The sequence below is a fragment of the Chiloscyllium plagiosum genome, unplaced genomic scaffold (genome assembly GCF_037043375.1).
Source record: "Chiloscyllium plagiosum isolate Xiang-an unplaced genomic scaffold, Cpla_swu_hap1 HiC_scaffold_34, whole genome shotgun sequence".
Lineage (NCBI taxonomy): Eukaryota > Metazoa > Chordata > Chondrichthyes > Orectolobiformes > Hemiscylliidae > Chiloscyllium > Chiloscyllium plagiosum.
The window spans coordinates 16962385-16986114 of record NW_028270172.1 but is presented as its reverse complement, the minus strand read 5'-3'; the positions used below and the strand labels follow the sequence as shown (position 1 = coordinate 16986114).

General features: G+C 45.9%; 2 protein-coding genes across 8 annotated transcripts in view; one reads left to right on the top strand and one right to left on the bottom strand.

Moving 5' to 3' along the window:
• ripk1l (receptor (TNFRSF)-interacting serine-threonine kinase 1, like) overlaps positions 1 to 7842 on the top strand; it is a 74508-nt gene extending 66666 nt beyond the window's left edge. For both annotated transcript variants that reach the window (XM_043719458.2, XM_043719461.2), the window contains 2 exons: positions 4270 to 5968; positions 7055 to 7842. The gene's annotated coding sequence lies outside the window, so the exon portion shown is untranslated. The remainder of the gene's footprint in view (positions 1 to 4269; positions 5969 to 7054) is intronic.
• The window catches only part of LOC122564496 (serpin B6-like), a 39544-nt gene that overhangs the window by 2721 nt on the left and 13093 nt on the right, over positions 1 to 23730 (bottom strand). For 2 of the 6 annotated variants that reach the window (XM_043719464.2, XM_043719465.2), the window contains exons 2-6: positions 13716 to 13885; positions 7022 to 7159; positions 4247 to 4364; positions 1952 to 2094; positions 1696 to 1851 (exon numbers count right to left, since the gene is read on the bottom strand). In XM_043719464.2, coding sequence (XP_043575399.2) covers positions 1696 to 1851; positions 1952 to 2094; positions 4247 to 4364; positions 7022 to 7159; positions 13716 to 13885 — 725 coding nt within the window. Of the gene's footprint in view, positions 1 to 1695; positions 1852 to 1951; positions 2095 to 4246; positions 4365 to 7021; positions 7160 to 13715; positions 13886 to 15830; positions 15885 to 22868; positions 22981 to 23730 lie in introns of those variants that run through there. The other 4 variants (XM_087978513.1, XM_043719468.2, XM_087978512.1 and 1 more) reach the window with 3 other exon arrangements.

The following is a 23730-nucleotide window of genomic DNA, read 5'->3' as shown; positions in this document are numbered from 1 at the left end:
CAACTTCACAACAAAGGACTACCTCTATTCCTGATGAAGGGCTTTTGCCCGAAACGTCGATTTTCCTGGTCCTCAGATGCTGCCTGACCTGCTGTGCCTTTCCAGCACCACTCTAATCTAGACCATTACCCCACCTCCTTCCACCTCCTGCACTCTCAGCTACCTTCCCCCCCCAGCCCTACCCCCTTCCCATTTAACTTCTACCCCCGAGGCTCCCAGCCTCATTCCTGAAGAAGGCCTTTTGCCCGAAATGTCGATTTTCTTGCTTCTCAGATGCTGTCTGACCCACTGTGCTTTTCCAGTACCTCACTCACAATTAGAAATAATGTGGCCTTTTACAGGACTAGTGTGGCTCAGTAGATCAGTAGATCCTGCCTCACAGCACCGGGGACCTGGGTTCGATCCTACTCTCGGGCAACTGTCTGTCTGTGAAATTTGCACATTCTCCCAGTGTCTGCAGGTGCTCCGACATCCTCCCACAATCCAAACTTCTGCAAGTTAGGTAAATTGCCCAGAGTGTCCAGGGATTGTAGGCTGGGGGGGGGGTTAGCTATGAGAAATGCAGGAATCGGGTGAATGTGGGTGGGATGCTCTTCAGAGGGCAGGTGAGGACTCGATGGGCCAAATGGCCTGCCTACATACTGTAGGGATTCTTATGATTTTAACTCCACTCTGTGGAAACGCTGGCCTTCCTTACATTTAAAAACATTCCTTCCATTCCTTTCAGCTCAGAGTGCACAATGTGACAATAACCCTCCAGCAGAAATGTTTTAAACATCTGCTTATATTACAGGGATCTGTTTAAATTACAGTCACACAAGAAACATTACCCTGTAAAATATGAGGGATTGCGACAGAATCAGTCAGGTGACATTGGAATTTATTCCTTCCTTCCTCTTGTTTGAGAATAAGACAAAGTTGCGTCTAATGCGATGAGAATAAATGCTGAGAATTTGTGATTTTTGAAGCAATCTGTTCAGAGATGTTACTACACACCTTTGGAGATGTGGCACTTGAATCTGAGTCTCTGGGCTACAACTATGCCACAAAGTCCTGTGCTTGGAGTTTTATTGGCTCCCCCCGCCTCCCAGTGAGGATGTGTGCTCACACTTTCCTTTTCCTCAAGAAAAGGCCCGACGGGAGATGAAGAAAATGTTTCTACGTTATCGGATTCTTCCTTCATTTTGTCAGTCAAAATGCTCTTTTTTTTTTCATATAACTTCACAACAAACCACAAAAACGTAGGAAGATGTCAAATGCACGCTCACACACACACTCGCAAACACTCACTCACTCACTCGCTCTTGCCCTTATTTTGACTTTGCTGCCACAGTTAAGACTCTCCAAGACGCCTCCAGTAGCACCTTCCAAACCTGCCAGAAGGACAAGGGCACATGGGGAGACCAACATCTGTAACTGCCTTTCCAAGGCACACATGCCATCCTGAATTGGAACTTTGTCTCTGTCTCACCATTGTCAATGGCTTAAACAGTCCTGGAAGCCACAGTGGGCGGACCTGTGATACAGCAGCTCATCATCACCAGGGTAATTTAGATTTACTTAATATTGTCACTTGTACCTAGGTACAGTGAAAAATGAACAATGTTGTCATATTCCCATGCCATCTTGGATTATAATTAGGAACAGGCAATAGATATTGGCCTCTCATCCCAGGAATGAATTGAAAAATATTACCTTTTCTAATCCGCTGATTTCATCAGGTAACAGGATGATCATACTCAGCTCCTCCTGAAGGTAAGGCAGCTCCAGGATATTCGTTGCAACCTCCTCAATGTATGCTGTGTTAAATATTCCCGTCTGACACATCATTTTCACTAGTTTAGATTCATTCTGACAAAATGATTTTTTTTTTAAAAAAAGACTCCCATTAGTAATTAACAATAATAAATTCAAAACTTTGCCAGAATACGTTTCTGTCAGAGGACAGTACCTCGGTGACACTGAATGGCATTTCCTTGGTATTATCTTCATCAAATTTCTTCTCCCAATTGCCTTTAAAGTAGATGGCATTCGCAAGTACAAGCTTTGAATTTGCATCGAGTGTGCCTTGAGCTAACAAGTCCTGGATCTTACCTAAAATTACATAAAGTAAACATATATTATCTTTAAAGTATGTTTGAAAAGTTTTTGCGGCACAGAAACTGGCCATTCAGCCCATTGAGTCTATGTCAGTACTCGTGGTTTACATGAGCCTGCTTCTGTGCCTCCATCAAACCCTGGCTTTCTACTTCTTGTGTATTTCTCTACCTTACACTGTTTGTCTCTATTATTCTTTGTAGCAGCGAGTTGTACGTTCTAAACACTCTCCTGATAAAGAAGATTCTCCTGAATTCCCTATTGCTTAATAACTCTCTTATAGACCCACTCTGATCTCATTCACAAACGGAAACACTGTGTCTATGTTAATTATATCTAATCTTGAATGCCTCAAACAAATCACGGCTCTCTCTCCTTTTTTAAAAAGAAAAATGTAATTTTCTATCTCATGGTGAACGCAGCCTCTCTGTTATGCTATCATTCTCAAAGCCTTTTCAGCATCTCCTCCATTGCCTCTGGTTCCTATTTGAGATGAGAGATCAGAACAGTTGACAGTACTCCACAGTGTGGTCTAACCATGTTTGACCTGACTGCCTTATCTTTCCATTCTCTGCTTCTTAAAACACATCCCTATGCTTTGTTTACTTCTTTCAAGGCCTCATTGACCTGCATGACTTTGGTCAGTGATCTGTCTATCTAAATACTTGGATTCCACTGCAGCTGTACTCACCTCTGATACTTAGAACACAACTGCAATTGAATGAACATGGCTGGGACTTGACAGTGGGTTTAGGAGCCCCTTTGTAACTGAAGTGGCTTTCTGTTCAACCCGAGTTGGTGTCCCGTGTGGAGAAACTGGGCAGGCTGATAATGCTGAGTCTGTCAGACGGGTAGCATTTCTAGTCAGACTGGCTGAACTGTGTTTCAGTTGCTGTAGTTTCAGAAATGGAAGGGAAAGCAGATATGTTCCAGGAGGTGGAACGTGGAAATGCACAGCTGCAATGCGATCTGGCTCAGGACACCTAGCTGAGCCTCTCTGTCTGAGCTGGGAATTACAGCTCCCCAGAACCCCCCCCCCCCCCTCCTCCAACTTCCTTCAGGCTGGTACAAACCCATCCAACCAGAGGTGCCTCTCCCGGTCCCTGTCGGAAGTGCAGTGCAGAGCTGCTGCTGGAAAGCCGGGTAGTGTGGCTGAGGCAATTGACATCCCAGACCAATGACGAGTTTCAAGAGGTTGGCCATCACCAAACACCTTCAACGTTCACTCCCTCCCTCACCAGCACACAGTAACAGCAGTATGTACCAGCTCCAAGCTGCACTGCAGGAACTCAGCCCCAGGATCTTTTGGCAGCACCTTCCAAACTCATGACCACTTCCACCTGGAAGGACAAGGGCAGCAGATACACCATCCAACCTACTGACAATCGTGACTTGGAAATATATTGCCGTCCCTTACTGTCACTGGGTCAACATTGTGGAGCTCCCTTGTTAACGGTACTCCACCCAATAAACTGCAGTGATTCAAGAAGGAAAGCAATGCAGAGAGGGGTGGCCTTGCCAGTAACACCCACATCCAGTGAATGAATTAAAAACACAAACAGCGAAAGCAATCTCTCAGAAGGGTTTCCAGCCTCTCATTTAGTCAGGGCTGAAGCTTCACTGCCTGCCCGTCTACCAGCTTCACAGAAGGTTGGGGGGTGGGGGGTGGAGTTCATACTGCTCTGCTTTCACCTGGAGGACCCTCGAGAGTTACAGACAGTTGCAGAAATATACTGCGGTAAAGCCAGAAAGCTGGGTGCAACTCGAAGGACGTGAGCTGCCCGACAGTCAGACTGCAAACCCAGCTGGGTCAAGCCTGCTCGTGGGTGAGACAATGGTGGGTTCTTGACTCAAGCATCACTCTGTGGGGCTTCACCCACTCTTTCTCCAAATCCTTTTCCTCCCAGACCACCATACCACACTAGCGTGGCCCTGAACACAACTCCACTTAAATTTCTGTCTTCTGTTTCCAACGTGACCGTTGTATTCTTTCTGCCAAAGTGTATATAATCCTTTTCTTCAAAGGAAATAAATGATAAATCCATAATGCAATTGACTGGAAGGTTTGAGGACTGTTTAGTCACTGTCCATTGATACACTGACACACTCATTAACTTTACTGACTGAATATAATAAATAGACAGTTTACCTTCTGTCTGCCCCTCCACCCAGGCATTGATGTGGACTCTGGCCTCCTCTGATTGTTCAGCAAAATCAACAGCAGTGAGTTCTGCCTGAAAGAACTTTGACATGGATTCGAGATACTCCTGTAAAACCAACACACAATGGACAGAGAGGAGGAGTCAGCAAGCAGACTGAAGAAAAACTGAAAACGTGCAACACCGTATCTCGGTTCGGTGTCAGGATCCTGTGAGCATGTGCCCAGGATAAGATAAACAGCCTTACTTTACATTTTGACATTCCATGTGAATTATAATTAAATATGCTTGCACCATACTCAACTCACTTAGAAAAGGATTGCTGGATATATTTGTGACATTGTAGACTAATGCAGTAACTGTAGATTTTAACTTGTGCCAGTAGGGATTTGCAAAACATTTGCAATAAAATTAGATTTTTATTGCAACGATTTTTCCTTTCATCCCCAACCTTTGTCATTCCATCCCTCTCCTGCCACCCCCACTTCCCAATGCCATCACCAACCTAGCTCTCTCACCCCATCCCTGTACTACACTCATCTTCCCTTCCCCCAACCCTAACTATGCGTCTCCTCTCCCCCCCCCCCCCCCCCCCCACTCACTCCGCCTTCTCTTTCATGACACACATCCCTGCTCATTATGTTTTATGCACAAAACTGAAGTTTGGGAGGGGGGCACCTGACTGCAAATGAATTTTGCTGCTCTGATCGCCATCCTTAAACAAATTAGGCAGATTTGAAAACTGAAACTTGTTAAACCCATTTGGTTGAAAAGGTTTATCGAAGCTGCGGCTTTGTGCCAGGGACAGTCCATGTTTAAACGAACAATAGTGAGTTCCTCACTCCATTGGCTAGATTTCATGATGGCAACACCAGCTGTTGGCCAATTGGAGTGTACGGAATCTGCTGTACTTCAGCGCCTCCCAGGAGGTGCTGGCTTCTACTGGTATAACACCCACCCAGGATGGGTGGATCATTACTAGATTCCAGGCCATGTTGGTTGCGACAGGGAGGGAGAGAGAATAGGACCCAGGGGTGGGGGGAAATGTGTCAAAGTCATGTTAATGATAATGGTCTACAGTAGTCCCCCTCCAGTACTCGTGAGGGATACGTTCCAAGACCAACCGTGGAAGCCTGACACTGCGGAGAGGTGTGAACCCGTTCATTTAAGTGGGAAATTTACCTTCCCAGCAGCCCCCTGGTTCTGGAAGGATCCCTGTAATATATTCGGGTCTCAGTGAACAATTCCGCAGGTACAGGAGTCACCCTGTACTAAGCGATCGATCCTCAGCGATTGATCACTCTGTGAGTTAGTTCATTTAAAACAGTAAAACATGTTCCAAGTTCGGAAGCAGAGTTCACAATAAACCAGCTGACCCCCTGGGTGCGCAGTTCACAGACCCACACCAGCCAGGCAGAATTGTGAACTTTGGATACATGCAGCCAAATGACATCCTCTCTCTTAAAGTCTCAGTCCACATTCAACTGACATCAAGGTTGGCTCTCAGCAGTTTCCAGAGATAGAGTCTGAATCAGGCACTGAATACCTTTGAGAAAGTGAGGACTGCAGATGCTGGAGATCAGAGCTGAAAAATGCGTTGCTGGAAAAGCGCAGCAGGTCAGGCAGCATCCAAGGAGCAGGAGAATCGACGTTTCAGGCATAAGCCCTTCTTCAGGAATGAGGAGGGTGTGCCAAGCAGGCTAAGATAAAAGGTAAGGAGGAGGGACTTGGGGGAGGGGCGTTGGGAATGCCATAGGTGGAAGGAGGTTAAGGTGAGGGTGATAGGCCGGAGAGGGGGTGGGGGTGGAGAGGTCAGGAAGAAGATTGCAGGTCAAGAAGGCGGTGCTGAGTCCGAGGGTTGGGACTGAGAAAAGGTGAGGGGAGGGGAAATGAGGAAGCTGGGGTTCCTAGGCAGAAGATGAGGCACTCTTCCTCCAGGCGTTGTGTTGCCAGGGTCTGGCGATGGAGGAGACCAAGGACCTGCATGTCCTTGGCAGAGTGGGAGGGGGAGTTAAAGTGTTCAGCCACGGGGTGGTTGGGTTGATTGATGCGGGTGTCCCAGAAGTGTTCTCTGAAACGTTCCGCAAGTAGGCGGCCTGTCTCCCCAATTTAGAGGAGGCCACATCGGGTGCAGCGGATGCAGTAAATGATGTGTGTGGAGGTGCAGGTGAATTTGTGACGTATATGGAAGGATCCCTTGGGGCCTTGGAGGGAAGTGAGGGGGGGAGGTGTGGGCGCAAGTTTTGCATTTCTTACGGTTGCAGTGACCCTCTGCCACCCAGTCACCCCCACCACCCCCAGGAAGTGGTGCGCAATGCAGCCCCACAGGCATTAGCTTTGTGCTCCCTGCATGGCAAGTCACCTGTTGCCCTGTGGGTAAATTGGCAGCAGTTTGTGTTGGCTGTTGACAGGCTATGTGGGTTAACCATTGGAAACGCAGAGTTACGGGGATAGGGTGGTTCTGGGTGGGATGCTTTCGGAGGGTTGGTATTGACTCGATGGACCAAATGGCCTGCTTTCACATGAGGGACTCTATGAATTTGCATAGAGCAAGCTGCTACGAATAAGAATGTGATAATGATCTGATAAACTGTTTTTATGACATTGAGGGAGAGATAAATATTGGCCAGCACAGTGGGATAACTCCCCAAAAGCATCCACCCTGGCCTCGATTTAACGTCTTTCCTGAATCTCTCAAAATGAGATTTAACGGAACAACTGAAAACCATCCCTTTCTGATCTAATGGCCACCTACTGCATCTTACATGGTGCAAGTTGATGCTTTTATCTCTGTACAGGCCATTTGCCACCTTCAGAAGACAAGCACCGCCAAGATTCTTCATAACCGCCTGCAATTTCTGGAATCCAGCGTGAACATCTCCAACATCACCAAAATGCAGCACCTGCAAACAAGAACATGCATAACTATCATCTCTAAAACGTAGAACGTTTCCATTCCTGCATTTCATAAACTTCCAAAAATGTGATGTTGCTTTTGTTATTTAACAGAGATGAGACGTCCCCATACTGATATTGTAAAATTGAGACAGGAATTGCTGGAGAAGCTCAGCAGGTCTGGCAGCATCTGCTGAAGAGTCATTGGACTTGAAATGCTAACTCTGCTAGATACTGCTAGACCTGCCAGCAATTTCTGTCTCCATTTCACATCTCCAGCATCCACAGTTCTTTAAGTTATTGAAGATTGAGTACTGTTTCCATTGTGCACTTAGAGGGAGGGCACTTATTACACAGTGCTAGTGTCCGTACCTCTGAGTCAGGAGGCTTGGGTTCAAGTTGTGCCTGCTCCAGAGGTGTACAATAAAATCTCTCTGAACGGATTAGAAAAATAGGTTGAACATTCAGATTTCACCTTCAGAAACTGAACAACGACATCCTACGCTTGTAAAAGTGGTGTCAACAATGTAAAACATCCTGAAAACAGACAATCAATTTTTCAATGTATAATTTCAGTTACATCACACTGCAAATTTTTGCTATAAATTCTGTTACGATCGACCCCTCCACTATCACCTGATGAAGGAGCGTCGCTCCGAAAGCTAGTGTGCTTCCAATTAAACCTATTGGACTATAACCTGGTGTTGTGTGATTTTTAACTTTGTACACCCCAGTCCAACACCAGCATCTCCAAACAGTGGACCCAGCACTGATCCTTGTGGCGTACCGCTGGTCATAGTTCTCCAGTCTAAACAATAAGCCACTACCACCACCCTCTGTTTCCTACTATCAAGCCAATTTTGTAACCAATTGGCTAGCCCTCCCTGGATCCCATGTGATTTAACCAAACTAACCCGTCCACCATATCGAAGACCTGTTGAAGTCCACGTCTGTCTTCATTTATCTTGTTTGTCACCCTTTCAAAAAACGTAATCAAGTTTGTGAGACACAATTTCTCACACACAAAGCCATGGTGATTATCCCTCGTCAGTCCTTCTCTCTCCAAATGCATGTAGATCCTAACTCACAGAATCCCCTCCAGCAACCTACTCACCTTTGATGTAAATCTCACCAATTTAGCACAATGTTAGCCACTCTTCACCTCACCAGTGACTATCAATTATATAAATATCTGCTAGGGGCCTCGCAATCTCTTCCCTAGCTTCCCAAATGTCTTGGGATACACTTGATTAGGTCCTGGGTAATTAGCTGCCTTCACATTTTTTAAGACCTCCACCACCACCTCTTCTGTAATGTCGACTCTTTACAAGACATGACTACTTAATTCCTTGAGTTCCCTCGGTCCCAAGTCATTCTCCCCAGTAAATACTGATGCAAAGTATTTGTTTAGAATCTTGCCCATCTCATGTGGTTCCGCACATAGATGGCCTTGTGATCTTTAAGGGGCTATGTACTCTCCCTAGTTACTCTTTTGCCCTTAATATGTTTATAGAATCAATTTGGATTCTCCTTAATCTTATCTGCCAAAGCTATCTCATGTCCCCTTTTTGTACTCCTGATTTCCCTCTTAAGTATACTCCTACTGCCCTGGTACTCAAGGGATTCACTTGATCCCAGCTGTCTATACCTGACTTTTTCATGAAGAATATGGAATGAGTTCCTGGTGCTTCCACTCTCCATGAAGAAACCTACTGGAAACAGCGTGGAGGGACAGACTTAATCTGCACATGGAGAGGCAGAGATTAGTCAAGGACAGTCAGCATGGTTTGATAAAGGGGAGGTCATGTCTGACCAACTGGATTGAATTTTTTAAAGATGTGACCAGGTGTGGATATGAGGGCAATGCTTTTGATGTCTTCTAATTGGACTTCAGTAAGACCTTTATTAAGATCACACATGGGAGACCGATAACAAAGGTAAGAGCCCATGGGATCCAAGGAAATTTGGCAAATTGGATCCACAATTGGCCGATTGGTCGGAAGCAGAAGGTGATGGTTGACCAGTGTTTTTCTGACTGGATGTATGTGTCTAGTGGAATCCCACAAGGGTCAGTGTTGGGGCCCTTGCTGTCTCAGTTTATATAAAATATTTAGACTTGAAAATAGAAGGAATAAAACTGGGGATGCTGAATATCTTTGTCTTAACAAAGACAGAAATTGTTGCTGAAAACCAGCAGCTCTGGTAGCATATGTGGGAAGAAAGCAGCATTCTGATGGGAATCACTGCACTCGAAACATTAACTCTGTTTCTCTGTCCACAGATGCTGCCAGACCTGCTAAGTTTCACCAGCAAGTTCTGTTTTTGATGTTGAATACAGAAGGGTTGATCAGCAAGTTCGCTGACTGTACATAAATTGTTGGTACATAGTGAGGAGGATAGTTTTAGATTACAAGAGGTTGTAGACAGGCTGGTCAGATTGGCTGATCAGCTGTGAATGGATTTCCATTTGGATAAATGTGAGGTGATGCACTTGAGCAGGACAAACAAGGCAAGGGAATATATGGTGAACAAAAGGGCCCTGGGAAGCACCAATGATCAGGGGGAACTTGGTTAGCATGCCCACTGATCTGTTAAAGTTGGAGAAGAGGTTAAAAAGCAATATGATAATGATATACCTGTCTTTATTAGTTGACACATAGAATTTAAGAGCAGGGGGGCTATTGCTGGAACTGCATACAACATTAGTTTGGCCACAGCTGGAGTACTGTGTGCAGTTCTGGAATCCATGTTATAAGAGGGATGTGATAGCAGTGGAGATTCACCAGGATGTTACCTGGGCTGGAAAGTTTCAATTACAGAGAGAGTTGTTGTCCTTAGAGCAGAGGAGATTGAGAGGGGACATGACTGAGATGTATAAAATTATAAGAGACACAGATAGGGTAGACAGGAAGATACTTTCCCCCTTAAAGAAGGGATCAGTGACCGGGGCATTGATTTATGGGAAGGGGCAGAAGGTTTAGAGGAGATGCGAGGGAAAAAACTTTATCACCTGGAGGGTGGATCTCACTGCCTGTCAAGGTGGTATAGACAGAAACCCTCATAACATTTAAGTGTTTAGATGTGCAAACGTTTTGCCAAGGCATACAAGGCTATGGGCCAAGTGTTCAAAATGGGATTAGGTGATTGTTTTTGGTTGGCCAAGGGGCCTTTTTTCTGTGATGTAGATCTCTAATAACCTCCCAGCATTAATGAGAATACTGATATGGAGTTGGGTCAACATTAAAAGGCACTTGGATTGAGCTCATATTGTGCTGGGGTTCTGAATAAATCTTGCTGCTTCATTTCACAAGGCGGTACCCAAATAGACTAGAAAAGGTTTGAGTTTTCATGACTATAACATTTGATAAAGTTGAATCACAAAAATCCCATGGAAAATGCCAAAAAATAACTCACGCAAAAACCAGCAAGACAACTTCACACTAACCACGTAAATGTGAATGTCGAGGGAGATTAATCATTCACATTGTTGACAGTCACCATGCAAATTGTTGAAGCACTTTTTGCAGGCTCACTTACCTGACTGACCTGGAATGCATATCAAAACAAAAGAAGCAGCAAATTCTACCCAAATTGCAGCCCTCAGCTTGTTTTCCAGGGCTGCCACATCACCTTTCTTGATCCTGACACCTCTCCTTCTGCACGATAGCTTCTGACAATTCCCTAGTGCTACTACATCCTACAGCACCATATCTCCCAACTGCAACACTGCGGCTTGACAAAACATGCACAGTGCATTCATTTAAAGACTTTCATATGGGAAGCATTACTCCCAAAGCATTACTCAGTAAATTGGGACAGGATGGATGGGGCAGAAGACCACTTCTGTCCGCCATTGACAGTCTGTCTGATGCCAGAATTGCAAACGGTCACCTTGAACTTGAGACTGCGATTGGGGAGAGAGTTAAATTTGGGCAGGAGGGAATGGAATGCAGGAGTACAAGGACAAGCAATTAGTCAGATCACAAGGGACCATAGGTATCTCTCTTCATTGGGGGAAGAAAAAGAGAGGGATAATGGGTTATATATAGCATGTGGGCTACTCTGGAAGCATGGGGCTATATGAGGAGGCAGCCCTCTCTGGAGACTGAACATATGCAGTTGGCTTAATTCTGCATTTCACTAACACCATCTACCCCATTCAGTTAATTAAGCCCTGTCCCAACCCTCAAACTGTAAAGGCAACTCCCCCAGTATTCCCAGTGTTTATCGGAGTTGTAACACACTAATAGAGGAAGGACATGATCACAGTAGAGAGGGTGTTGTCTGAACTGGAGGGAGTCTGCTATGAAGAGAGATTGGATAGACTGGGGTTGTTTTCCTTAGAGCAGAGAATACGGAGAGGGAAATCTGATTGCAATCTATAAGATTATCAGGGCATAAATAGGAAGAAACTTTTTCCCTTAGAAGATGAATCAATAACCAGGGGGCATGGATTTAAGGGCAGGAGGTTTCGAGGGGATTTGAGGAATAATATTTTTCACTCAGAGGGTGGTACCTGGAACTCACAGCATGGTGGAAGCAGGAACAGTCATAACATTTGAACTGCCATACAAACGGGCCAAGTGCTATAAAATGGGACAGTTATAGGCACAATGGGTCGAAGGATCTCTCTGTGCTGTAAAACCTCCATGATTTGTTCTTTGGTCTCGTGCTTGGTTTGAAATTAAAAGTCTTGACAATATTTTTCCAATTTATCGGAAATAAAAACTCTGTGGTGGGAAAACTGGCCACCAATTCCGTTACGCATTGTTCTCAGCCGTCTTTCAACAGAATGAGGTTTTCAAATCCCCAAGCACCCCATAATGTAGTGAGCAGTTGCATGTGACGGTTATTCCTCAGGAAGTGTGTGTATTCTGAAAAGCCCCTTTTAAACAGAGCACTTTCATATTGACGATAATACCATGATTTAAGGGCTGGGGGTGGGGTGGGGCAGGGGGTGGAGGTGGTTGATTACTAATTCATTTGAGGAAGGGGTCCTTCAGTAAAAGAGGATCATTACACCTTTCAGTTCTCTGCAGCAAAGTGGGTACAACACAAAGCCACAATAATTTCTGTTTCAAACATGTGAATTCAGAATTGAGGAAACCATTAAATTTACTCATTCTCCTTTTCACAAATGAATCTTTGTTTCCAACCAAAATGATAATTCTCAATATGAAGATGTGCTACGTATCAAGAATGTTTTCATAATGATTTTAATAAAACAGAGAGGCCATTAGTGGTACATTTTAACCAGATCTTGATACTGAAGTGAACGGCCCAGATAAAGCCAAATATTTGGCCGTGTACTACACTCTTATGAAAGATTTTCTCAGCTTTTCACAAATATCTGAGGGTTAATAGTAATAGCGATGATAATATAACAATGGAAACTTGTCACAGTCTCATCAGTGAATCTCCAGAAGGAACCAGGATTTAACTAGACCAAGGTCAGATTGTTCCTCTTTATTTTAGCAAGTATATCCTAAATCTGCAACAAATCAATTGATCATATTTCCACCTTATGCTGCTTCTGCTGTTTTAAAAACTTCCAGACAGAAATGGAAACTTACTCATGAACAGTAGAATCATAGAATCCCAACAGTGTGGAACCAGGCCATTCGGCCCACCAAGTCCACACCAATCCTCTGAAGGTCATCCTACCCAAACTCAACCCCTTGCCCTATCCCTGGGACCCTGGCTAATCCACCTATTCCCGCACATCCCTGAACTGCAGGAGGAAACTGGAGCACCCAGAGGAAACCCATGCAGACACAGGGACAGCATAGAACACAAGCACGATTTTCCAAGGATGGAATCGAACCCAGGTCACTGGTACTGTGACGCAGCAGTGCTAACCACTAAGCCACCATGCTGTCCAAATGCCCAAGGCCAGACAAGTAAAACATCCCATGGCCTCCCAGATTGTTTTTTAACATATCTTCATATCTTGTATACATTGCAGCTCACATGAGGGAATGGTGGCATAGTGTTAAAATCACTGGACTAGTAGCGCAGAGGCCTAGATTGACACTCGAGCTCGGCAGCCAGTGGAATTTAAATTCAATTAATAAATATAAAATTGGAAGGGACGATGACAAAATTCTGGTTCTCCAGTGCCCTTTCTTGGACTGGCCTATGTTAGATGCTAGATCCACAGCAATGTGTTAACTCTTAACTACACTCTGAAATGGCCCTAAACAAGTCACTCAGGTCAAGAGAAGTTAGGAATGGGGAATAAATGTTGACCTTTAACGAAAAGCACACACCGTAAAGAATAAACAGAAACCTCTTCCCCAGCCCATGGGATCTCCTGAGGAAAGATCTAAAAAAAACCCAGGCCATTTGGGGGTTAGGGAAATTCCTGTTCCACTTACACATTGAAACTGATTGCAACTGATTCCCCTGCAATACCTATCCATTCTGTACACACAAATCATAAGGAGGTACTGGGAGGGAATGCATGAGAAACAGAGGTAGAGATGGATAGATAAAGGGACAATATTGTCAGACATTGAACCGTGTGAATTATCTGGACCAGCAAAGGCCATTCATTACACGTACCTTAGCCATCTGCTGGTTCGTGCTGCCTTTAGCACCAAGGAACACCATAGCCAGAGCCGTTGATATACTTAATGGGGAAAAAAAAACATTCTCAGTTCTCTTCTCTTCACAGAGCTTCAGGCAGAGGTCAAGCGCAAAGCAATTATTTGCAACGGTCAGAACATCCATCACTAGAAAAGGAAGAGAAAATAATAATTTATGTCAAACTGGTCAGCACATCTATGCTCACTCAAATGTTACAGCAGCCCAATGGCAGTGATGAAGGTAGGGTCAGGGGTCTATGAAACACTATCCATGGCCTTCCCACGACTTTTCTGCCCTCTCTCTGAATTGCTTCTCATTGTACATTGGAAGGGAGCTGTCAGTTTACATTGGGCGGGGGGCGCGGACTCTGCCCAGTCTTCACAGTCCAATTAATCCAAAGGCTTCATTCCACTTCAGTTTGAGCCAGGCCGGCGAAGGGAGGTGTGGGCAGCTGCCAGGATAAGAAGTGGAGGGTGAACTCCTTTGTAGGTTAGTGGTGGTACCCCCCCCACCCCCTCCATCGAACCCCAAGGTCATGGGTCATGGATGAGCACTTGAAATGTCAAAACATTCATGCTGGGAAGTAGGGTGAGATAGCTCGTTTGATGGGACAAAGGGCATCTTCTATGTATATGCCTCTACTGTATATTGCTAACTTTAATGCTGTACCACCCTTGGCCTCACACACCCAGCTCCAGCCACTAACCATCTCTCTTCCACTGTGGGGCTCTGTCCTCCATTCCCAGCTGATATTCGGAACCGAGGGGGCTTGGTCATTTCCCCACCTTCAGGACTGGCTGTAATCCCACACACAGACTGCCAGTTGACCCTGGCAATGCCATGTCTACACAGTGGCCAGCCAGCCAGTCCCAATGGGAGTGGGATCTGCTCTCTTGATGGGGGTGGAGGTTTTGACCTTAGACCAATAAACGCTGCCAGCGGTGTGACATGCCCATGAGGAATCTGGCTACTGGCCGGGCAGTCAGCTAACTTTTCGATAAGGGGTATTAAGCGTTCAGTAAAATCCCACCCTCGGAACCTGCAACATTTGAAACAAACATTAGAGTCACTTTAGGAGTAGCTTTCAAGCCTGTCTCTTAGATAGTAACCTGGCAGAGCAGATACCTACTTGACCTATGTGACAATATCATCGATACCCTCCAGGACAAAGCCATCGGCGTGACTGGCATTATATCCACCACCTTAAACCTTCATGCCCTTCACCATCAGCACACGTTGGCCACAGGGTGTACCATCTACAAAGCTCATTGGTGGCAAGTTGCTGCAATCATTCAATAGCACCTTCTGAACCCACAACCTCCACCAGCATAAGCATGCGCACACCAGCACCTCCAAGTTCCCATCCAATCCACACACCATCCTGACTTAGAACTATGCCATCCATCCATCACTGCCAATCGGGGTCACAATCCTGGAACACCCTCCCTATAAGCTTTTCGGAATGTGCATTAAACTCTGCTCCTGCCAGCAGCACCTACATCCTGTAAATCAATGAAAGGAAGGATTAAATAAATAGAATGAAATTTGCTCTCGAGGAATGATTACCAGAGTAGCACAGTGGTCATTGTTGAAACTTACTCTCCATTTCCAACTTTTTAAATATGTAGTAAGAAATCAAGATGAGACCATAAGCACAGGCTCCAGGGTTGAAACAGAAGAAAAATAATTATTTGTTGGCAAAAAAGTTCAGATTACAAGAATTTTAAGTTTTTAGAAAGAAGTAAGACTGGGAAAGTGTGCAGTTCCATGACTTAGTCAGTTAGATTTGCCAGCTATGAGATTTAGAGATGTAAGAGACAGACAAAGCATTCCCTTCTGCACTGAAAATGTCCTCCAGTATCTGTTACCAGCTGCAGATCTCTCCTTATAGTCTGACTCCAGTTCAGCTCTTTGTCTGTCATCCAACACAGTGTGATGAATGAGCTGCAGTGACCAAATTCAGGTGTTGGGAACAAGCCATGGAACCTAAGCCAGTTCTGAGCACTCTCCTACCTCAGTGTAGGGTGTAAGGTAACACTGGTGTACGCCGTAGAATCCTTCAAAGACGCTTGGTATGAAAAGCACCCTTACCTGGCAGGTTTCACAACCAAATGGCAGACAGCACATTTGCATGTAGAATCTTTGTCTTATTTAAGCTTGTCGTTGTTCTAATTTTTTTTTCAAGCTAGTTACAAGCTTCATGTGACGGTCTTTGTGGCTTTCTAGATGTTAATGGAAATACCGAGAGAGCTGAAATCCTTTGCGATGTCAACTTGCATTTTATTGATATAAACATCTGGGGTTCGTTGGTGGTTTCCCATCGTTATTTTTGAATGCTGTCTTGATGTTTATAGTTAGCACAACTCTCCTGGCTCTGTTTCATTTCTAGTGTTGAGGGGTTGGATGATAATGAAGTTGAGACACAGTTGAAAACAGAAAAACTGGCACCTGTCTCTGGTTGTACAGCACCAAATGGGCACAGCAGCAGTGGCTAATGTTGGAACCCATACCCCCTGTCCAGAGGGGGTCCAAATGCCATTGGACAACAACAGGGCTTACACTGTTAATAGTATGGCCCTGGGGAGTGCTGTCACACAGAGAGACCTAATGGCTGAGGTACATAGTTCCTTGAAAGTGGCACCACAGTTAGACAAGAAGATGTTTTGCTCACTTGCCTTCATTGCTCAGACCATCGGGTTTCAGAGTTGGCATGTGATGTTGAGGTTGTACAGGATGTTGGTGAAGCTGCTTTTGGAGTACTGTGTACAGTTCTGGCTGCCCTGATACAGGAAAGATCTTATCAAATTGGAAAAAGGTGCAGAAAAGATTTACCAGGATGTTACTGGGTCTGGGGCATTTGAGTTATAAGGAGAGACCGGATAGGCTGGGACATTTTTCCCTGGAGAGTAGAAGGTTGAGAACCTTATAGAACCTTATAAAGGTTTATAAAATCATGAGGGGCAAAGATAAGGTGAATAGCAATGATCTCTTCCCTCAGGTGGGGAAGTTCAGAATTAGACGGCATAGGTTAAGGTGAGAGGAGAAAGAATTAAAAGGTACCCAAGGGGCAAAGTTTTTACACTGAGGGTGGTTCGTACATGGAATGAATAAGCAGAGGAAGTGGTGGATTAAATACCGTTACAACATTTAAAAGACATTTGGACAGGTACATGAATAGGAAAGGTTTAGAGGGTTATGGGCCAAACACAGGCAAATGGGACTAGTTTAGTTTGGGAAACCAGGCTGGGGTGGATGAGATGAACCAAAGGGTCTGTTTCTGTGCTGTATGACTCTGCGTTCCCATTTTGTGTTGTCGACGCTGTTGGGCAGTGGCTTAAAACGGTTTCAGAGACCCCAGGCGGGCATCTGATTCAATTCTGGCTCGGTGAACTTTCCGTGCCCACTTGGGTTCTCAGATGGCAGCCAAAAGGTGTTTTTACAAACGACCCAAAAAGTAATTACCATGCTGCCAGGAATTCTCCACGCAACTCCACCGATACATCAATCGTACCCCCTCACCATCCCACAATGCCTTGGGCAGTTGTCAGGACATGGCCAGCAAGGCAAGCAACTCAAAACTAGTTTCTACAGCTGCCCATCGAGTTACAGCAGATTGTCAACCACTCACCTCTCCTTAACATTAATGACGTCCAAGACCACATTTCAGAGCACCCTTCTCATACCCCAAAGTGCCAACAGAGCTCGAACTCACTTGCTCCTTAAAACCTTGATTTCAAAGTGGAAAGAGATTTAAGGAGGAGGAGGAAGAGAGTATGGCTTCTACAGCAGAGAAAGGATAATGCTGCCTAAGGCTATTAGGCACTTGAAAGGGTTAGCTGATGTCACAAGATGAGCTCTGCCCATTGAGATGAAACAACTGTTCTTCGGAGAAACAAACTGGTTCTCAAAGTGTCTTATGAATTGTTCGTGTGTTAGTCAGTCATTATTCTGAGTGTTAATGCATGTCACCAAAGTCAAACTCTTAAATTGAACTGACATAACGCAAGAAACCATCATGATTCACAGGTGTACTGTAACTAGTGACTTATTAACATGTGATACACATATTTCCTGTTCATCAACTTACATTCAACCTAAAAAAAAGTATGGATATCCTTCCCCACATGGTCACCCAGACTCTCACCAAGAGGAAGGATTGGTGGCAGTAAATCTACATGAGATAGCCAAGAAGGTACGTGACATTGTAAAGATGACAGTACTTGGACCAAAAAGTTGTAAAAATAGCAAATTATTTAGGTTAACAAGTGAAGCTGTCCTTGCAGGTTACGACCTATCTAGAGACATGTATGTGGTTATGCAATCTGAAGTGACTTTTCCTTGTCAGTTCATCACGTTGCCCACATAACTGTGTCACCGCCTTAGCTGAGTAGGCCCAGCAACATCTCGGTCACAACTGACAAGTTCCCAGCCACAGATGCACTCGCTCAATGTTGGACGATATTAGTCAGGTAGCAGACCATTCTGAAACATGTCTCTGTGTTTACTCAGCTCTAAAACTGCTTCCTCACGAACACTTTTTTTTAATTTCAAAAATATACTTTATTCATAAAATACTTTGATGGTCTGTACAGCTTCCAACCTCATAGTCTGGGAACCCCGCACTGCCTGGTTCTACCTCCTTCCCAAGATCCACAAGCCTGACCACCCTGGCCGACCCATTGTCTCAGCATGCTCCTGCCCCACTGAACTCATCGGCACCTACCTCGACACTGTCCTATCCCCCCTAGTCCAGGAACTCCCCACATACGTTCGAGACACCACCCACGCCCTCCACCTCCTCCAAGACTTCCATTTCCCCGGCCCCAATGCCTCATCTTCACCATGGATATCCAATCCCTCTACACCTCCATCCGCCATGACCAGGGCCTCCAAGCCCTCCGTTTTTTCCTCTCCCGACGTCCCCAACAGTACCCTTCCACCGACACTCTCATTCGTTTGGCCGAACCGGTCCTCATCCTTAACAATTTTTCCTTCGAATCCTCCCACTTCCTCCAGACCAAAGGGGTAGCCATGGGCACCCGTATGGGGCCCAGCTATGCCTGTCTCTTTGTTGGCTACATAGAACAGTCCATCTTCCGTAATTACACCGGCACCACTCCCCACCTCTTCCTCCGCGACATTGATGACTGCATTGGTGCCACCTCGTGCTCCCGCGAGGAGGTTGAGCAATTCATCAACTTCACCAACACATTCCACCCTGACCTTAAGTTTACCTGGACCATCTCTGACACCTCCCTCCCCTTCCTGGACCTCTCCATCTTCATTAATGATGACCGACTTGACACTGACATTTTTTACAAACGCACCGACTCCCACAGCTACCTGGATTATACCTCTTCCCACCCTACCTCTTGCAAAAATGCCATCCTGTATTCCCAATTCCTCCACCTCTGCCGTATCTGCTCCCAGGAGGACCAGTTCCACCACAGAACACACCAGATGGCCTCCTTCTTTATAGACCGCAATTTCCCTTCCCACGTGGTTAAAGGTGCCCTCCAACGCATCTCGTCCACATCCCGCACCTCCACCCTCAGACGCCACCCCTCCAACCGTAACAAGGACAGAACGACCCTGGTGCTCACTTTCCACCCTACCAACCTTTGCATAAACCAAATCATCCACCGACATTTCCGCCACCTCCAAACAGACCCCACCAACAGGGATATATTTCCCTCCCCACCCCTTTCCGCCTTCGCAAAGACCGTTCCCTCCGTGACTACCTGGTCAGGTCCACGCCCCCCTACAACCCATCCTGGCACGTTCCCCTGCCACCGCAGGAACTGCAAAACCTGCGCCCCCACCTCCTCCCTCACCTCCATCCCAGGCCCTAAAGGAGACTTCCACATCCATCAAAATTTTACCTGCACATCCACCAATATCATTTATTGCATCCGTTGCTCCCGATGCGGTCTTCTCTACATTGGGGAGACCGGACACCTCCTAGCAGAGCCCTTTAGGGAACATCTCCGAGACACCCGCACCAATCAACCACACCGCCCTGTGGCACAACATTTCAACTCCCCATCCCACTCTGCCGAGGACATGGAGGTCCTGGGCTTCCTTCACCGCTGCTCCCTCACCACCAGACGCCTGGAGGAAGAACGCCACATCTTCCGCCTCGGAACACTTCAACCCAAGGGCATCAATGTGGACTTCAACAGTTTCCTCATTTTCCCTTCCCCCACCTCACCCCAGTTCCAAACTTCCAGCTCAGCACTGTCCCCATGACTTGTCCTACCTGCCTATCTTCTTTTCCACCTATCCACTCCACCCTCCTCCCTGACCTATCACCTTCATCCCCTCCCCCACTCACCTATTGTACTCTATGCTACTTTCTCCCCACCCCCACCCTCCTCTAGCTTATCTCTCCACGCTTCAGGCTCTCTGCCTTTATTCCTGATGAAGGGCTTTTGCCCGAAACGTCAATTTTGCTACTCCTCGGATGCTGCCTGAACTGCTGTGCTCTTCCAGCACCACTAATCCAAATTCTGGTTTCCAGCATCTGCAGTCATTGTTTTTACCCAGTTGGACATGCCATACATATGTAAACATTCCATTTCTTTGCATACCGAAACAGAGTAATCATTCCTATGTACAGGTCTGTACGATTACATTTTTAGCTGAAGCGTCAGCAGAGCCCAAATGACTGCATGGGCCCCCTGTTCTTCTTTAGGCAGGCAGACGTTACACGGTGGTCTTTCCCCACCGCACCTTGGCGGCAGCTGCCCCAAGCTTCAGCACGTCCCTCAACACGTAGTCCTGGACCTTGGAATGTGCCAGTCTGCAGCACTCAGTCAGGGTCAACTCCTTCAGCTGGAAGATCAACAGATTTCGGACCTCCCAGGGAGCGTCCTTCACCGAGTTGATGATCCTCCAGGCACAGTTGATGTTCGTCTCGGTGTGTGTCCCGGGGAACAGGCCGTAGAGCACAGAGTCCCGAACACAGTAAGGTACCAGTGCTAGAATGTGTGGATCCAGTTGGTGGGATTTTGGGGACAATCAGCATACACTTTTTGAACCACTTTTTGGCAAGTCTGGTGCCACCGAAGACCTTGCCATATTATTTCTGAGCAAAAAGCCATGGAACCCCAGTTGTTGGGTGTGTGTGTGTGTGTGGGGGGGGGGGGAATCGGGAGGGGAAGGTGCAGCCTGGCTGGACCATTTTCATCCGCTCCCACTGATCCACATTCACAAACCCGAGAGCAGCCATTGGATCAGCACGGCTTACGCATATTGGCATCTCTTTGTACATCCTGGGTTTCCCAAATGGAAACTTATTGTGCATTAAGGACACTCATGGTGTTTTGGACAAAGGGAAACTGTCAATAGTGGACAAAGAGGCATATTTTCGTCGCAATAAAAATGGATGAATAATTGTTAAAATGTTGTTGTTTCTGAACTTCGGCCTTTCAATGAGTCCCTGCTAAAGCTGATTGTTATAATTCAGGATGACCAACTCATGTGAGCATCTAGTAAAAAGCACATCCTACAACATAAGGTCACGCTGTGTCCATATTGGGAGCTTCTTACCATAGCCTCCTCCTGTGCTGTTAATCCTGCATCCCTCAGAGCAGATATAAACGGGGTGGACGCCCTAAAACCCTTAAAACATACTTGTCTCTCTGAAAAGAGGAGCGAGGCAAAATTATCCTCTGTCAAGCCTTCCATTTGATGGCATCATCAGTGACGTGGCTGTCGAGACTGTGTAGGACAACCACAAAAGTCTCTGGCTTTTCTTCAAGGTGGTGAGACACTCCTTTTTGCAGCTGCTTGTGCCTTGCTCAAATAATTATCCAGTGCCATAGTGGACTCTGTTCATCATCCTCAACAACAAAGTAAGACCTGAGGTTACAAATGCCTGGTGCTCCAACTCTGTGAGGTCTAATCACTGTGTCACAGCAAGTGTACACCCCTTTTATTTTTATCAAAGTGACTCACACAACCACACGGGGAATATTATTGGGTGAACTTGGATTGTACATCACAATTTTCAATTCTGATTACAAGCCACAGGTCACTCGCAAAAATGAATGCTGAGGTTCTAGCTCTTCAGAAAATAAAGATAACTTTCAAAAACAAGATCAGGACAACATCCAGGCTTATGCTGACAAGCAGCAAGTAAGATTTCCATCATCCACATACCAGGCAATGACCATCCCTGATCAGAGACAATCCAACCAACGCCCCTTGATGTTCAAAGGTGTTATCATCACTGAACCTCCCACTAATAGCATCCTGGGAGTTACCACTGACTAGAAACTCAATTGGATTTACCACAGTAACGCAGCGGCTACAAGAGCAGGTCTTGAGTGAGGAATACAATGGCGAGCAACTCACCTCTTGACTCCCCAAAGCCTACAAGGCACAAGTCAGGAGTGTGATGGAATATTCCCCACTTGCCTGGATGAGTGCAGCTCCAACAGTACTCAAGAAGCATGACATCATTCAGCTAACTTGATGAGCTCCACATCCACAAACATCCACTCCCTCCACCACTGACGCTCAGCAGTGTGTAATATCTACAATACGTACTGCTGAAATTCACCAAAGATCCTCAGACAAACCCATCACCGCTTCCACCTACAAGGAAAAGGGTCCATGGGACCACTGCCCCCTGCAAGTTCCCCTCCAATCCATTCACTGTCCTGACTTGGAAATATGGAGAAAGTGAGAGTTGCCGATGCTGGAGATCAGAGTCGAAAAGTGTGGCGCTGGAAAAGCACAGCAGGTCAGGCAGCATCTGAGGAGAAGGAGAATCTACATTTCGGGCATGAGCCCTTCACCAGGAATGTGGAGGAGGAAAGGATAATGCGCAGTATCCCAAGATTAGTAGGGTGGAAAGTAAGGACCGTGGGACCCTATCCTTGTTGCAGTTGGAGGGGTGGGGTTCAAGGGGAGAGATGCAGGAAGTTGAGGAGTTGGAAATACATCAGTCATTCCTTCACTGTTGCTCGGTCAACATCCTGGAATTCCCTCCCTAACAACATCGTGGATCAACCTGTACCACATTGACTGCAGCAGTTCAAAAAGGTAGTTCACCACCACCAACAATGGACAGGCAATTATGCCCGAAACGTCGATTCTCCTTCTCCTTTGATGCTGCCTGACCTGCTGTGCTTTTCCAGCAACGCATTTTTAAGCTTTGATCCCCAGTATCTGCAGTCCTCACTTTCTCCTAGGCAATAAATGCTGGCCAGCCAGCGACGCCCACATCCCACACCTGAATAAAGAACAACATACAGTTATCAGTTCACTAGACTGTGCACTGCTTCATGCTATTGAAGGCAAGAAATGAACTCCCATGGGGCATTTCAAATGAAAAGATAAGCCTGCACCAAATCACATCATTTCCTGAAGAAGGGCTTATGCCCGAAACGTCGATTCTCTTGTTCCCTGGATGCTGCCTGACCTGCTGCGCTTTTCCAGCAACACATTTTCAGCTCTGATCTCCAGCATCTGCAGCTCTCACTTTCTCCCCAAATCACATCAAAAATAACAGAGAAACCGACTCAAGAAATCTTACAGCAATCTTGGTCTAATACTCCGCCGGCAAATAGCAATCATTGGGGAAAAACAGATCAGATCTACACTAAAGTGCGACTGCTTTAGACAATGCTAATAGAGTGAGGTCAATGCGCAGTCTGGAAAAATGAGGTTAAAAATCACACCACACCAGGTTATAGTCCAACAGGTTTATTTATCAACAGGTAGCTCCAAAGGAGTGCTCTGAAAGCTAGTGCTTCCAGATAAATCTGTTGGACTCTAACCTGGGGTTGTGTAATTGTCAACTTTGTCCATGCCAGTCCAACACCAGCACTTCCTAATCAAGGAAAAATGAGGTCGGAGGATGGGTTGTGGGTGAAGGGTCACATCTGTTTTCACCTCTAAGGAAACTGAGTGACACAGACAACAAACACCCAACTGTCCATCATTAATGCCGAGCAAAGACAGGTGATTGGATGGAAACAAC